The sequence below is a fragment of the Sus scrofa genome, chromosome 7 (assembly GCF_000003025.6).
Source record: "Sus scrofa isolate TJ Tabasco breed Duroc chromosome 7, Sscrofa11.1, whole genome shotgun sequence".
Classification (NCBI taxonomy): domain Eukaryota; kingdom Metazoa; phylum Chordata; class Mammalia; order Artiodactyla; family Suidae; genus Sus; species Sus scrofa.
In genome coordinates this window covers 63,184,719-63,202,941 of record NC_010449.5, presented here as the reverse complement: position 1 = coordinate 63,202,941, position 18,223 = coordinate 63,184,719, and the positions used below count along the sequence as shown (strand labels likewise).

The window sequence follows — 18,223 nt, the reverse complement described above, 5'->3', positions numbered from 1 at the left end:
GCTCTTAAATTAAACAAACACACAGGAAAAGAAATGTAAAATAGAATCACGCAGCAGAGTTTAACAGGAGGCTGTTGAAATCCTAAATAGTTGGTGGTGATTAGAAGTTCAATCTACTGTGATATAAAGTAGTCAATGCGTTGTTAGCGCCTTGCTGTCTCCTTAATGGAATGCTGTGACCTCTCCTATTCAGGTAAGCCAGGTCTTACTTTAGTGTGTCTCCATTAAATTTTATGTCTGATGTGTCCATTTGTTGTAAGAAAAGAAACAAGTTCAATGAAAGGGACACTTTGAAGATTTTTATTTCCTATGGGGATAGTTTACTTCTGTCTGGAAAGTCCCTTCACAGTTTTTGTGGGTTTTTTTTTTCCTGTTACTGACAATTGTGATGCAAGAGTGTTAAGAGCTACGGACGTATTGAAAATACAAATCTATTTTCCAACTGGTCAAATCTCTACCATTTTTGCAGTTGCTTTTGGAGGAATTTTTCTGCAAAAGCCAAAACAGTCACGTGACTGAATCAAGGACTTTTGCTCATTACATAGACATTGCGTTGTGGAGTGAAGCTATTAGAAAGCCAGAGCTGTATCTCTTTTATGTACTCTGTGCATTGCCTAACAGAGGGCTGTGTATACATGGGCAGCCACTAAATACTATTTGCTTGGTGGATTACAAATGTTCCATTAAGGCTAGTAAAGAAAGAGCATAAATACAGAAAAGATGTAGATATCTGTCTTTAGCTGGCACAATGTTCATCACCTGTATGAAAAAGCTCTGTAAACTTTAGGGAATTGGGCTTTATACCAGAGAGAAATGAAGGAATATTTAATATGATTGTCTAATATTACAACAAAGTTGTTTCTTTTTAATTTTTGTTCTCTTAATTCTATCTGAAATGAGTAGGTTTTTTTTTCTAAGAAAGAAAGAAAGATAGAAAAAAAAGAAAGAAAAAAGAAAGGAAGGAAGGAAGAAGGAAAGAAAAGATCTTTTATATTGGAGGGTCCGAAATTAGAATGTGGAGCACTTAGAAATGTAACCCGGATGAACAGAGTTTGAGGAAAAGAGAGCTGAAGGCAAATACATTGGGAATCTTAAGGTCCTGATGAATACGCCCTTTGTTCTCCGTACTAAATGTATGATCTTCCCTGCCAAGGCTGAAAGAAAATGGATTTCCCCAAGGAATGTCCCATCACTGGAGAAGAGATCTGCCATCAAAAGCCATCATGTTCTGAGGTGGTGTAGCAAAAAGATTAAATTTTAAAGACGGATGATGGGGTAGAGGAAGGAGACAGGGATGTAGAAAAGGTAAAATGTCAGCATCCTGAAAATGAGATCCACAAACATGAAAGGAGGAAATTGAAAGTGTCAACTTTAAATCCACAGTTTGTATCTTGTGGCCCTGAGCAATTTGGAGTTGCAGGAGAAAGAAGGGACATTCTGTTCATTATGATGGTGTTTCTTATATGTCAAACACGCATAATAGAGCCCATGCCAAAATATATTAACCAGTGCCCCGTTGTCCAGAAGGAACATCTGAAAAAATATAAAGGTCACTTTTCAAAAAGAGTTTAGTGTCCTAGCAGATGTCACTATGAAATTTGGTTTCTCGGTTTTCCATTTATTTTCTAAAATTTGCAACTAGCCAAGCCAAAGCAGAACAATCTATATTTCTTCAAAAACTTTTTTCTTTTTAAATATTGTAAAGGCAATGATCTGGATCCAGATCACCTGGGTTCCAATTTATTTAACCTATGAAACATTACACAAGTTACATAAACTTTTTGGTCTTGGTTGATTCATCAATAAAATGGGAAGAATGATTGGCTCCTCTCCACTGATTGCTGTGAGAACTGAGTTAGAGCATGTAAAGCATTTAGTGTCTGGCCTCTGGTAAATTTTAGTTTTCTTGGTTGCTTAAAATGAGTTTTTAAAAAAAATTTGTGACATCTCTCATCAAAATTACATGATGATGATGATGATAAAGATGATTACTCCTGTACTTTTTCAATCAATTGTAATAATGAGTACCCACAACTGCACACTGGTAGGATAAAACATGGTTTCTAATATTTAAGAACTTATAAAACAGTTAACACGTTACCTGCTGACAATATATCATGTGGGTTAAAAATCTACCTACTGAATTCTTATTTTCAGGGTTATAGTATTTTTCAAGTTTTCCATTTGAGTCTTTAAAAAAAAATGATTTCAAAGCTCTGGTGAAATTCCCTATCTTTTACTTTTTTGAACATATTTTTTATATTTTTTTAAACATCTCTGTGTGCTAAAGAAAGAATTACCATATGATCCAGCAATTCCACTTCTGCATATATACCCAAAAGAAGTGAAAGCAAGATTCTGGAGAAATATTTGTACACCCATGTTCACAGCAACATTGTTCGCAATCGCCAAAAGGTGAAAATAACCCAGTGTCCACTGACACATGTATAGATAAACAAAATACAGTCTGCACATACAATGGGATATTATTCAGCCTTAAAAAGGAAGGAAAATCTGACACACGCTACAGGATGATCTAATCTTGAAGACTTTATGCTAAGTGAAATAAGCCAGTTACAAAAAAGACAAAAACTGTATGATTCCACCTATATGATATATACCTAGAGTGGTCAAATTATAGACACAGAAAGAACAGTAGTATTTGCCAGCGGCTAGGGTGAGGGAGAAATGAGGAGCTACTGTTTAATAGCTATAGGGTTCAATTGGGGAAGATGAAAAAAACTCTAGAGATGGATAGTGGCAATGGTTTCACATCATGTGAATGTACTTAATGCCACTGACCTGTACATGTGAACACGGTTAAAATGGCAAAGTTTATGTTATGTATATTTTACCAGAGTAAAAGCTAAATTAAATTTAAAAGTCTGATAGCACCAACATTTGCATCACTTATGGTCTCTGTTTCTCTTGATATTTTGGTAGTTGGTCTTTTTTCCCTAAGATTCCATGATTTTTAAATTGAATATAGGACACTGTATACCAAAAAAGAAAAAAAAATCAAAATGCCTCTGAATGGTGTTATCTCTCACTAAAGAGGAATATAATTTCTCCCAGCAAACAGATGGAATCTAACAGATCACCTTCATCTTGCTGAGGATTGGATTTAGGCTTGCTTAAGGACAATATGTTTGTATTTCACTCCCAGGGCACAGCCCTTATCTTCAGAATGGACATTCTGGTTTTTACTAAAAACCCAAACTGTTTACCAGAACTCCTCCACCTGGCTGGACATAAATGCCAACCCTTGTCTCCCCAGCATCATGAGGCTGCTGAAATTTCAGCTTATCTCTATGCTTCTCAACTTCTGGTTGTTTTTTTGTTTGGTTGGTTTTTTGGCTGGGTTTCTTAGAGTTTCTTCCTGCTCATGGGTAGTTGAGGAGTTGACAAATGCCTCAAGGGGAAACCGCTTAGAGATCTTTGGGTTCACTACTCTGCAGTTTTCCTTTTCTCTGGGATTTTTGTTTCTCTGGTACGTCATTTGTCAGCCCTGAACACCAACCTCCAACTCCTCTCCTCAACTAAGACTTGTCTCAACTCCCTCCCTCAACCCTTCCCAACCTCCAACTCCTCTCCTCAACTAAGACTTGGTCTCAACTCCCTCCCTCAACCCTTCCCTCAACCCTTCCTTTATAGAAAGGTCTGGAGAGAATGCAGAGCTCACTGAGGTGGGCTTTCTTCCCTCAGGTCATACAGCCCCTCACAAGTTCTGCCTGGTTTAGGGACTCTCTGATGCCTTGAAAAAGGTAGTTAGTATATTTTGTCCAATGCTTATAATTCTTTTCATCAGGGGAGCTGTTCTGATACAAGCTACTATGGTTGTTGGAATCAAACTCTGTTAATCTGCATTTTAAAATTCTAACTTTTGATTTGTCTCTGATTCTGTTTTAAATATTCTTTTGCTTTTATCTTAATTCTTTTTTATTGACCTGAATATTTGATTTTTATTTATATCGTTTTAGGCTCCTGTGCTTATTAAACCTCGGTTGGGCAGTGTCATAGTACAGTGGTGAATACAGAACACATTCTAAGCCATGGAGATAGACTGCCCTTTACTTGGGTCTTCATCAGCCCTTCCAATTTTCCTAACTAAACCACCCAAAAACACTTGTCAATGGTGAGTCTGCTGAACCTAAAAAACATATGCCCAAATCCAACTCCTACCTCAGTCACTGCATGACCATTAAGAATATTCTACTGTTTTTCTGAGACTATTAAAAGATGCTACTGTTGTGGAGATAGAGATAAATTATCATCTTTAGAATCCTGGTCTTAATGATACCACCAGAGCCATATATTTTTCTTGGTATTTGCTTTTATTTAACCATATTTAATTTCTATATGAATGTGGCCAGAATAGCTGGGTATAAGAAAACAGTAATCATTCAATTAAATTCAGCAAACATATATTGGATGATGATTATACATAAAGAACTGTGTGATATATTTTAGAAGCTTCAAAGATGATTTCAGAGAGTTCCACACATTTAAATAATGTGAACATTATTATTCACAAATACTTAGTTGTAATAATAAAGCAGCTAATAAGGGAACTAGCTAAGGATTCCTGTGTACATATTTATCTAACTATACATAGTGCTAGCAACATAGTAAAGTAGATACTATTATCTCCATGTTACTGATAAAAAACTGGGGTATAATTAGATTAAGTAATTTGTCCAAGGTCCCAAAACTTATACATAGGACTCAATCCAGGCCTTTTTGACTCCAAAGGGAAACGTTATGGAGGAGAAAAGTGCCATAAGAGAAGAGATGTATGATGAGAAAAAGCATCAAAGAGAATAGAGCATTATGAGCTGGTCATTTATGGATGACCAGAATATTCAAAAGGGGAAATGCCATTCTGGCTGATGCATGTACATGACAAAAGGCATAGAGAAGTTGTTTCAGGAGTTATAATTGGTCTATAAGGGCTCAAACAGAAGATGCATGTGATGACACTAGGTAAAATAAAGTCTGAAAGATTCAAGCCAGATATGGAAGGCTCCCAATAAATATCATGTCAAGGGTTTTCAATTTGCTTTTGTGTATCGTATTAGTTAACTACTTCTGTGTAACAAATTTCCCCAGAACTTCATGGTAAAATTTATTATCACTGGAGTTCCTGTCATGGCTCAGCAAAAACAAATCTGACTAGTATCCATGAGGAAGCAGGTATTTATTTATTTATTTACTTATTTATTTTTCTTATCAAGTAGTCTTAATTGTAATCAATTGTTATTTCCCCAATACATTTTTTTTTCTACTGTATATCATGGTTTGATCCCTGGCCTTGCTCAGTGGGTTAAGGATCTGGCGTTGCAGTGAGCTGAGGTATAGGTCATAGACGCAGCTCAGATCTGGCATTGCAGTGGCTGTGGCATGGGCCCAGTGGCTACAGCTCTGATTCAGCCTCTAGTCTGGGAACCTCCATATGCCATGGGTGTGGCCCTAAAAAAAAAGACAAAAAAAATTTATTATCACAAAATTTCTGTGGGTCAGGAGCCTGGGCATCCTTTAGCATGTGTTGCTGACTCAAGGTCTCTCAAGAAGTTGCAGGCACATTGTTAGCTGGGCTTGAGGTTTTATCTAAAGGTTTCACTAGTGAAAGATTCACTTCCAAGCTCAGTCATGTGGTTCTTCATGGGATTCAGTACTTCCAGACTGTTGTTAGACTGAGGGCCTCAGTTTCTCATTGCCTACTTCACCAGAGATACTTCTAATTTCTTGTCACATGGGCTCCTTCACCTTCACAGGGCAGGGACCTCAAAGCAATAGAAAAACAAGAAACCAAAAGAGCAGCAAGAATAAGAAAGGGCTACCAAGAAGGAAGACCGTTTTTTTAATGTACTAATCTCAAAGGTGACTTCTCATCACTTCTATCCTGTTTTCTTCACTGGAAGAGAGTCAGTAAACCTAGTCCATGCTCAAAAGGAGGGTATTATTACACAAGGACATAAATACAAGGAGGAGGGGTCATTGGTGGCCTACCAGAAGCATCAATGGGAAACCATCAAAGATTTCCAAATGTGCACATGACATAACTTGGCTATCATCCAGTTATCCATGCCCAAAGGACAAAGTCATGCAAAATTTCTCCTTCTCACTCAAAATCCATATTCATTGTTATATCACTTCAAGGAGTTTAATGGTCAGTATTTTTTCTTTCTACCGGTACATAAAGTAATAGCACATCTTACAATCATCAGTGTCTCAAATTCTATGGAAGGGGAGTCCTGTGGTGGCTTCTGAAAGAGCAGTTTGTAAACATGGGTGTAGACGGAAGCTAGATCTTCAGTATTAAGGAGTGAACAAGTGGTTAAGAAATATTTTATAATCTAACACACGTTCTATTTTATACATGAAGCCGTATCTACAGCAATTGATATGTCCTATTGCTTAGTGCATACACTACAATACTCTTAATGTTGGTTCCTTTATAAATAGTGCCAACTTCTGAGGATTTTATTTGAATTTTTCAATGCATGTTGACCTGTTCGCTGAAAACTTAAAGGATACAAAACGGTAATAACATCAAAGCATATCCTTTCCTCTTATTTTGGCTCTTGATTTTTCTAATTTAGGAAAAGTTTTAGGTTAAAAAAAATCAAAGAACACATTCACTGAACACAAACTTACAAACTCTCTTTAACAGTCTCCAAAATTCATCTCACACTTTATCTCATTTTTATTTTGTTACCACTGAAACTGAGTCTACATTAGAATTCCTGGTACCTAGGAGTTTGTTTTCCCATGGGTTCTCTGTGGCCAGAGAAGGAGAATTAGGAACACAATGTTTATCAGTGGGAGAATAGGCCACTGCATGTGGCTGTCATCTGCTCTAGGTTTTGGTGACCACATATTTCAACATGTATTGCAATCATATGATGATTTCCACCCCTTCTGACAACTCATCCAAGGAACTTTGGTTAAATGCCTTATCTCATGTTTCATGAGGTTTTCCTGGTTATTACCCAATATTTACGTTGAGTTAGGCAAAGGCACCAACAGGTCAAAGAACTGAATTAGTTCATGCAGTGAGTCTAATCTTAAACTTCATCCTTTAACTTCCTTTTGGAGAGTGCCCTGCCCTAAGGATGGAGAACCCCTACCCTGATCTCATGGGATGATGGTGCCACACTTCAGAATACAATTTTTTTTTTCCAATTTCATTTGCCCAAGATGCCATTTTTAAAAAATTAAATCTTTGTATTCTCTGAGTGGTGAGCTTAGGATCCAATCTATTATTCCGGTAATCTCAGTAAATTCCCTTCTGCTGAAATTTTCTGGTTTTTAGAATGTAACCAATCATACCATCTCTTCTATGCTTATCTCAGATGCTATTCAGCCAAGAGAAACGAAATAGGTGGCAATGTTTTGAACCCATAATGGGAACAGTGTAAATCTGAGATATTGCTTCTATTATTACTAATGCTACTATTAAGTTATTAACAGAATACAGGGAGAATGCTACAGGATGCAGAAGACCTTAAATGAATGGCCACTCCAACAAACATCAGCTATGAAATGCTAGGCAAGGCCCTTAACATAACTTATCAGTTTTCTGACCAGAAAATAAAAGATTATATTCCCCAATTTTCTACCTGCTAGGGTTCTTATGAGTATCAGGGGAAGTAAGATATGTGGACACATCTCATGTACAGTAAAGGGCCAAAATGCTAAAAATGATTTTTGAGACAATCCCTATTACAACAATGTGTCTGAACCGTCTCCTTTTCTTCAGGTTCAAACCACCTGAAAGAGTTAGATGAGAGATAAAGCTAGAGTCATGAGACTAGACAAAAAATTCATGGGCTGGTAATGGGTGCATTGTAATTGGGAGACTAAACAGATTCCTAAGCAGAAACTGAGTAGAAGCTTATCATAATTAATATTCACAGATTATGTAATGACATCTGACTCATGGGATTTACAGAGAACACATAGCAATGTAAATTATAAGCAATTAAATTTAAATACATGTATGTGTGCATATGTATGTATATATCTTGCCAAAGCTTTTAACTTCTAAACAGTGTTCTAGAACATTAAAAATCCAGGTGATTTTTTTTTCTTTCTGAGGAAAATAAAATGAGATCAGATTTGCATATGGCCAGGAATAGAAGACTTCCTACTAAAAACAAAGTATAATGAAAGATATAATTCTACAAAATCAGAGGTCCTAGCTGAAATCAATGGTGAAGACCAAATATTAACTCCTTTAACCTCATCTATGTCAAATCATACCTAACTTATTTTCTAAGAGAATCAGACAAAGGTAGAAGAGATTTTAGAGATTTTCTTTCTCATTCTCATCTGAAAAGTTTAACAACTACTAGAAAAAGGATTGAGGTTTTCGTAAAGACATTTCTCCTCCCAAGGTGACTATGCATCTAGCCCATCAGAAACCTAGAGTAAGTTAAAATAAACACCTGAAAATATTTTCAAGAGGACATCTACCACTGACTATGGAATCTCCTTACCCCCTATTAACACTCTAATAAAGCATGATGAATATCTGCTCAGGCTCTGGATGGAGACACTAACCTTCCCAAAAGACAGCTACTTCCACCCAAACAACTGGCCCTCCTTTCCTTCTTGTCAGCACTGCATGCTGGAAAGGCCGTGTTTGGTCTCTTAATCAGGCCTTGCTGACGGGCTGACATCACTGCAAACGTTTTCACTTACTCTTTGGCAACACTTAAATCCTTGCCAAAGGCCAGTCAGTAAGTCAGAAAGCATTGTTAGTGGGAGGCTGGGGGAGCCGAGTGTGACTGTCAGCTAGCAATCTGTGGTGATGACAGGAGGGGAATCTAGGAGCTGAAACCATTTTAAAGGTCACTCCATGGGCAGAACAAAAGACCTCTGATTTAGGAAAGGAAACAGAACTCTGGCAAGTGGAAGCACCAGGATGATGCTAAATGAACACTCTGAAAATTCCTTATCTGTTCCCTGATTGTAGAGACTACCTCCAGTACAGCTTCAACCAACAACTATCTGCTTTAGCAGCAGTGTGAGTTAATTTGGTAAAATAGAAATATCATGCACCAGTGCTTCAGTTGTCTGTTTTTCTTAAAAAAAAAAAAACAAAAAACTTGCTTGAGATAGCACTGATGTACAACATTATATATATTTCTACTTCTGTATATATAACAGCATGCTTGCAACCAGAATTTTAGTTCCCATCTATCACCATACATTTGATCCTCTTCCCCCATTTCTCCTTCCCCTTCCTGTCCCTTTCCTTCTGGTAACTACTATTCTGTTCTCTGTGTCTACATTTTTTTGTTTGGTTTATTCATTTATTTTGTTTGTTTTTTATATGCCACAAAGTCTTTCTGTGTCTAAGTTATTTCAGTTAGCATAATAACCTCAAGGTCCATCCATGTTGTTGCAAAGGGCAATAATTCACCTTTTTAACGGTGAAGTAGTATTCTACTGAATATACATATTACATCTTTATTTTTAAAAAAATATTCTTTAATAGTCTTTCTCCTTACTCTTCATTTTTTCATTTTCAACCTTGTACTGCTAAATAATCAGTGTTTAAAATTCTTAGTGTAAGCTTTCTCTGAAAAGCTATTGCATACATTTTGACTAAAATGACATGAATATAATTACTAAAGTATTGATAAACAAATTTTAAAAGGAACACAGATCATTAGACAATAATCATAGTAGGCCCATGCCTGGATTGAGATTATCTCTCTTCTCTCTTCCCAAAGCAGGAAAAGGCTTGGAAGAAGACAATGGCTTTAGTCTACTGAATGCCATAATCTGGACCTGGGACATCCCTTATAAGATCTGCCAGATGGATCTGCTATAGTTTATTCTCCAACTCTCAGCTGCTCTGACTTTATTTTATAGGTCCCCTTTTCCTCTTGTTCTGCCATTGAACTCTGCAGTGTGGGTGCAAGAGCAGCTAGGACTGTCTAGTCTCCTTCTCATCACCACTTAAAAACAAGGGAGCAGGGATGTCATGTAGTCACCAAAGCGTGGTGACTACAGTTAACAATACTGTACTGTGTACATGAAAACTGCTAGGAGAGTAGATCTTTAATGTTCTCACAACACATAAAGATGGTAATTATGTGAGGTGATGGATGCGATAACTAGCCCTACTGTGGTGACAATTTTGCAATAGATGTGAGTATCAAACCACCATGTTGTACACCTTAAACTTACATAAAGTTGTATGCCAATCATATCTCAATAAAGCTGGAAACAAAAGGAAACAAAACAAGGGAGTACTCAAGGGGGGTCCAGTGAGTACCACAAAGGAACTCTTTGGTAAAATAAAAAGGAGGCAAGGGAGGTACTCAAGATACCAGGAAACTCTTCACAGAAGGCACAGTGCACATGTGGCACCCACCAAAGAATGAATGCACTTAGGTAGACCAGGCTTGCAAACCCAGTTAACACCCAGTGATCTACACACCACTGCTTTATACTGTGGTTTATCCATTTTGGGCCTTGGGGTATGGTCTGCCTGTTATTCATCTGAGGGAAAACTCTGCTTTCATTAAGCGGCAGTGAGTCCACAGTGACCCATGATTCAGTGATATGTGACCTCCACTGGCTCTCTAGTCAGATAAGAGGGATCAGCTCGAGGATCCAGGGATCTGTGGTGCCAAGAATCACTTGCTCCACTGCAGCCTGGCAATACTGGGTAGATAAATGGCTTTCTGTTGGATGAGAAGCAGGGTCCAGAGGAGAGAGAAAAGGCAGCAGCAACTATCGGACCTTGTGAAGTTGGAATTTGGTTTAGACAGTGAGGATGCTGATTGTTTAAATAACTATGATTCCTGGCAGCAGGAAGACTTATCTCCTCCACTGTCTCTTCAGATCCAGTGCTTCCCCTCACTTCCCTGTGAGAGTAAGAGACCATTTCCAGAGATTACTTTACTTAGGGGGTTTTCTATTTATAGAGGTTGCTTTAAAATCGCCTGGTCCTGTTAGATTAGGTAAACTTTTTAAAATGCAGACCCACATAGACACCAAACTAAGCTAAAGATCTTGGAGTGAGTCTGCCTGTAAAAAGAAAATGTCCAAATCTTACCAGGTTGTTGTTGATTTTGAGTTGTAGACATCCCCCTTCTTTTGTCTGTGTCACAAGCCACTCATTCCCCTTCTTAATGAAAACAAGAGGGAGTGATTATACCTCCTGGGGCTGTGCCATTTATGCCGTCTGAAAGGCACTTAAATGAGTGGCACATTATCTCACACATCTGGAGTTTACCAAATTAGCCAATTACGCTGGAGCTCATAAAACGAGGCCTTAAATGTCATTTAACTAGAAAATATTATAATCACCAAGTGGTCTGATTGTAAGATGATACTTGGGGCAGCATCAGTGGTTACAGAAAACAAATTGTGAAACAAAACACAGTTCAAATGCCCCCCAAATGCAACCACATATTTTCTACAGTAATACTTTCTGAGGAATACCATATTTCTGAAGGCACCAGCAATCAACATGTTTCTCATTTGAAACGAAGTTTAATCTGACCTAGTTGTTTCCTAGTTATTTTGCCTTGGGCAAACCAATGCCCAAGAATTTTTCTCATAAGAAAACTAAGGAACAAGCAGGATGAAGGGAGACTGATGGAAAGCCATGAAGTTACCAGAGATATGGAGCTATCTGCAAGAGATGGGGCAATGATTGGATTAAGGCTGCATTAAACATCTGGAGTTGTCAGAGGTTTGTGGTGCTGCTTCAGAATCGCCAAGATTTGGCTGAATGAACATATCCTGGTCTCTCACCCTTCTCTGGAAAGAAGAGATAAAAGCTCCTTTAATTGCTATGTGATTTGAGGGTAGAAATACCAAAGGTTTTTGAATAGCTATTTAAAAATTAGAGGTTTACAGCCACGACTTCCATATTGTCTTCTCTTCATGTAATAAACAACAACATTTGGTCTTCAGCGAAAAGTGATTCAATGTAATGGAAAAATCATGGTATGTTACTAATACCTGCTTGACTTCGGGCAAGTTATTTAACTTCTCTGATGACCAGTTACCTCACAGAAAATACAGACATAAGGATGCTGTGTTGTGTTGAGACTTGTGCTGTGTGGAGGTTAAGTGTATGAAAAAGTCCCTAGCATGGCGCCCGGTACACTGAAGAAAATAAATTGTAGTTTCACATCTTTCTTTCCCTATGTCACCATCACATCTTAAATTCTGTTTAGCTTTTTTTTCTCTTTATTTCGGGAAGAATGACTACTAGATGCTTTCAGAGTAGGCAGTCTTTGTTTTGTCTTAGCATCACTTATTACCTCCTCACCCATCTGTGAGCATCTCAATCACTCTTTAAAGGAATGATAAGTACAAAAGAGACTAGACGAAATCTCAGGACATACTCTGAAGCAAAGGGAAGTTAGGCGTGATGGATGAACACGTGGTAAAAAGAGATACTGGCTGCTGTTTGCCAGGGGAGTTTCTAAAACGAAACTCAACTGGTTTCGAAGGCACCTAATCAACTAGGCTAAATCTCTGTGTCTTCTGGGCTCATGATTACAGTAGATGAGTCTGTTTGTTTATTTTGTCAAACCAGAGAAAGATGAAGAATCATGGTGACCATGGAGGTACTCTCACAGTGACCAATTCCTTCCTCATGAGTTTTCTACAATGAAAGCTTTTTAAGTAAAATCTTAGTAAATATGATGATTCCACATAATGGAAATCCTTACACAGAATTTGGAAAGCCTTTTTTTTTTTTTTTAAACTTAATTTCGCTTCTGTAAAGCTGGGTTAAAAAACTATGCCTTTAATAACAGTACAAGGTACCTATGCTTTTAAGAAGGAGAAAAATCTCAGAAGCAGTGAAGGGATTCAGCTCCATGTGCCTGAGCTACTGTTTCTTGGAAATGTGAATTCTGGGCTGAGAGGAGGAGAACTGCATCCCTAAGAACGGTGACAAGTAACACTTCACTTTCTTACAGTGAGGAAATAGGAGATCTGTGCAGATTCTAGGTGTATTAACAGACTTCAATGTTTTTCAACAACAGGAAAGAACTAGCTTTCGAAACCTTTAACTGGGGGTGGCGGTTGATAAGAAGAACCAAGAAGGGATATTCTCTTAATTATGCTAATAGTCAAACTGAGTAGCACCATCTCCCCTCCAGGTTACACACCTAACTGGCCTCTAGGCACCTGAGTGAAAAGAAAAAAAAAGAAAAATTGAAAGCTGACTATACTCTAAAAGCTAAATAAGAAAATAAAAAGGAACTGCTTTTACTGGGAAAAAAAAATCAACACATCATGTATTAAAAGGTTTTCTTTTCCTTTTTCCTTTCTTTTCTTCTCAAACTTAAGGCAATGAATTGCTCTCACTCTGTATCAGAAGTAACAGGCAGCTTTTTCTTTTGTATTTTTACAAATATTTCCATCTTTAAGACTAGAGCTTTCTGACTTTTGCTAACAACATGTCCAGATCTAAAGGCATTACAGAAAGAATTTCAATTTGCTCTAGAAGCAATTATACATACAGTCAAGGAAAAGGCCAATTTTACTATGCAGGGACCACACATACTGTATGTTTGTTATATCACTTGATATCAAAGCAGAAACATCAAATTCTTCCTAAAATACACATGAAATGAAGAGTTTAGCTTAAGGAACTCCCACATCCAATTCAGAGATATCTATTACAGTTTACAGAACTTGGCAGTGCTGACACTATTGTTTTACTGGAAAGAGACACTTTTATTGACTATATAATACATTACGGGTTCTTTAACTTTATATAGAATGAACATGATTTTGAGCCCAACTGCCAAAATTGCAGGTATATTATCAATGTATGACACTTAGCACATCATCAGAGGAACAGCAAGAATTTATTAATTCTGTATCACTAGATGACCTCAAAATATTTTATCAGGCTTCAGGATCATTATTATAAGTTCATAGGAGCTAGTCTATAGCAAGAATCATCTTTTTTTTTTTTAAATTTTGCATCATGATGTTGGTATGACTGACTTTCACTCATTTGTTCGGAGTGCATTTAGTGAGTATCTCTACTTAGTGCCAGACACAGGCATAGGGAATACAGAGGTAAATGAGATGTGGCCCTTAGGGAAAGACTTTCTTGGGGTGGGGAGGGGACACATATAGAAAATAAGCTCAATAAATCAGGGTGGTGCATGCTATATTTTATATAGTATATGTATATGTAGAAAGACTGGTAAAGAAAGCATGTGATAGAGAAAAGATGGTCAGGGAGAGTAAAACTTGAGGGTATCCTTGAGTGAAGAGGGGTACTTTCTTGTGGGGATTAGGGGGGTTGGTCCTCCAAAAATAGGGAATAGCATGCAAATCTGTTAGAGTGTAAGAGACCAGGGGACTGCAAATCATATGTTATTCCTAAAACAGATATGTGCATAGGCAATGAACCTGGAGAACAAGGGAGGGCTGTCCTAGGAAGCGCTCTGTGCACCTGGTAACAAGTTTAGACTTTCTACTATAGGCCATATTTTTACATATTCCCCAAATACTCTACAGATAGAATAATTAAAGCAGTATGATACTAGCATAGAAATGGATAAATTAATGAAATACAATAGGAAACAGAAAAACATAATAGAAAATTCAGCTGATACACATGTGGAAGTTTAATATACAAAAAAGCTAGCATTTCCAGTTAGTAAGCAGTGACTGCATTTTTCAACCAGTAGTGCCAGACATAGGCATAGGGAATACAGAGGTAAATGAGATGCGGCCCTTTTGAAAATAAAATTTAATTCTTAGATTCCACACTGCACACACATAAGATTCTCAGATTGGATTAAAGATTCAAATGTAAATGCTTATAATTTGGGGATTAGAGGAGGCCCTTCTTTTTTTAATGTGCCATCAAGGTCAGATGTCACAGCGGGAAAGACATAAAATCACAAAATCACAATCTTAAAAAATCACAAACTTCTGAAAGGTGTAAAACACTACAATTGTAAGACAAATGACAAATTGGGCAAAAACCTGCAATTTATGTAATAGTTAAAGGATTAGTACCTATAATAATGTATACAGAGCTTCTACAAATTAATTAAAAAATCTAACCTAAGAGAAATGAGCAAAGGACACAAATAATCAATTCACAAAAGAAATGACACCTGATGATATAAAAATATGCCCAATTCCAGTTGCAATTAAAGGAATACTATTAAGATAGCTTTATTTTTCACTTATGATATAAATAGGAGATGCATGTGACAGATAATATAAAATAATGACTGATAATGTCCAGTGTTTGAAATGGTGTGAAGAAGTTAGAACTTTCAAATACTAAGGGTATAAAATCTGTACATATGTTTTGGAAGATAATTTCCCAACATCTATGACATAAAATGTGCATATCATTCGATCCTCTAAGTCTACAGTGAGCAACTTTAAAATAGAAATACATAGGAGTTGCCATCATGGCTCAGTGTAAACGAATCTGACTAGCATCCATAAGGACACAGGTTGGATCCCTGGCCTCACTCAGCTGGTTAAGGATCCGGCATTGCTGTGGGCTGTGGTGTAGATCGCAGATGTGGCTTGGATCGTGTGTTGCTGTGGCTGTGGCACAGGCCAGCAGCTGTAGCTCCAATTCAACCCTAGCCTGGGAATCTCCATATGCTGAGAGTGTGGCCCTAAAAAGACAATCAATCAATCAATCAATCAATAAAATAGAAGCATATATATATATACACACAAACACACATACATAAATGTGCAAAAATAGGATGAGAATATGCATTGTGCTGTTTTTTATAATGGTGAAAATCTGGGAACAACCTAATAGTTGTTCCCTAAAGGGATTAATTTAATAAATTGCAGTATGTAGATAAATAAATTACTATGCTACTGTTAAAAAGAATATATTGGCATGGAAAGACAACAATGACACATGTTTAATTGAAATGGACAATTAGCAAAATAGTATCCTTAATATAATCTGCCAAGAGAGGTGGTGAACTACAGAGGTTAGGAGCACGGGCTTTGGGGTCAAACCAACCTGGATTTTAGTTCCAGCTTCACGATTTACCAGGTATACGAAAATTACTAATTTCTCTGAGTTTTGGTTTCTTCATCTGTCCAACTAAAATGGGTCCTAAGAGAACCTACCTCAGAGGTATATGGAGAATTCCTAATACATAATAGAGGCTAACCATATACCAGTTATTATTATCACTGTTACCATTTTGGTATACTTATTATTTTCAAACCATTCTCTTATAAAAACAACCTCAAAAAGCAAATCTAACATACTTTGGAAAATTATGCTGAATAGATTCTTTAACTGAATTGACACATCAAAGAAAATTTAAGCTAAAGTAACAAAAATATTCTGTTTATCTGATCATCTAGTAGATAGGATAATGAATTTGACACATCAATTTTTGACAAAGATATGTTTTGATTGAATATTTATAAACCAGAATGCAAACAAGAAACACATTTGGGCACTACATTTAAGAATCAAAACAAAGAACTATTACATTTAGATAGCCTCAGTTGTGAGAACTTTAATAAGCCTTAAAAGCACAAATTAAAAATTGTCCTCTAATCATCAAAATATTATTAATAAAGGATGTTATTAATATGTGCTTTTGTGGTAGTTTCCATCATATACATATTCAATTTTCAACTGGTATTATCAAGAAAAACACACACAAAAATATGAAGGCGCTCTTTTAAATATTTTTCCCTACTAAGACTAGGGAAACAAATCATTCAAAATGAGAAAATGTGTTACGTAGTAATATATTAAAATGCCCAAATCAAAATAGAGACTATATATGAAGAACTGTACATACCCTTCTGTGCGGAAAATCATTCGAAAGCTGTCTCCTAAGCTTTTGTAACTATTTGGATCAGTTGCGCATCTCTGAATCTGAAACCTAGAAATAAAATCAAATAAAGAAAAAAATTCAAGTTAAGGATTTTGTCAAATGGTTTTTTTCACTTTTAAAAGTCTTAGGAAACTCAGCTTTTATAGATTAATCTAAAATATTCCAGTTTTTGAAGAGACTTTACTGATTTATTTGCCTTATAATCTTTACCTTATTTTTGTAGCCTTTAAAATCATGATACTTCTCTGTACTTTAATAGAAACTATAGAAAGAGGTTACTGTTTCTTAGCTAGGCAGACGCGCCCTGAGGCATTTATGTTTTTTCTTTCGTGAAAAGCATACACAGATGTCATACATTGTTTTAATGTACAATTCAGAAATCTGAATATGTATATGAAACAAATAAGTAGCTCTATTTCTTATCTTAATTAATACTCTTTGAGGGTAATTGGATACAAAGGTTAAAAATACAGAGCAGTTAATACGGTCTAACTTTGATCCTGACTATGAATTTAAGATTCATTCTGGCAGACAGGAGCCTGTGTTTAAGGCAAGAGTTCGGGTTGTATTGTGATACTGTTTACTACCACTACTTTATGACGGAGCCGTGTTGGTCATTGGGGTAGTTCAGGCTAGCTGGGCCTTCATAGAAGCACAGGGTTCTGCATATAGTTTGTATGCAATATAAACGTTCCCATTTCAGAAAGTTAAACCCTTTTCTTCTTTTTGGGTATGACTTTTCATCTCAGAACTCTAACCTTCAAAACATGGAAATCTCCAGCATCAGGGCCTTATCTTAGGTATTTTGTATCTTAACCCTGAGGTTTGTTTCTACTGAGACTTATGACAAGTACTCTCATTTCCCTATACCCCAGTTCTCCATATTCAGTTTTCTTTAGTCTGCCTACTCCATGTGTTTAACTTCCTTGTCCCAATTCTCAGTGAAGGCCCTTCTCCCTTCTGAATTTCCCTCCACAGTTAAAGCAAGCATTTAAACAAAGAAATTCTCAAAAAACGCCTTTAATATTGTCTCCTCTAAGATGCTTTTCTCAGATTGTTGCATTCATGATATGAACATAATGTCTAAAGATGATTTATTTTATAGTTCTAGGCCTCTGGGAATTATGCTGGAAAATGACACATTACAGAAAGGAGTGAATACTTTGTCTTGATTGAAGTGGTTGAGCATTTGAACAGAACATGTATATGCTAAGACTGGAAATGAAGCAGGGTTGCATTTGACTTTTGTAAAGTGGAGAGCTGCTGAATATAACTGTGCAGGAGAGTAGCCGTCCTGAGATGGGTGAGTTGAGACTTCCAGTAGAGTACTTGAAACATAAAAATTCCTAAAAAAAATTCTGTTGCCT

General features: G+C 36.7%; 1 protein-coding gene across 7 annotated transcripts in view; it reads right to left on the bottom strand.

Moving 5' to 3' along the window:
* The window catches only part of SLC25A21 (solute carrier family 25 member 21), a 518,509-nt gene that overhangs the window by 123,693 nt on the left and 376,593 nt on the right, over positions 1-18,223 (bottom strand). For all 7 annotated transcript variants that reach the window (XM_021099142.1, XM_021099143.1, XM_021099141.1 and 4 more), the window contains one exon: positions 16,821-16,904. In XM_021099142.1, coding sequence (XP_020954801.1) covers positions 16,821-16,904 — 84 coding nt within the window. The remainder of the gene's footprint in view (positions 1-16,820; positions 16,905-18,223) is intronic.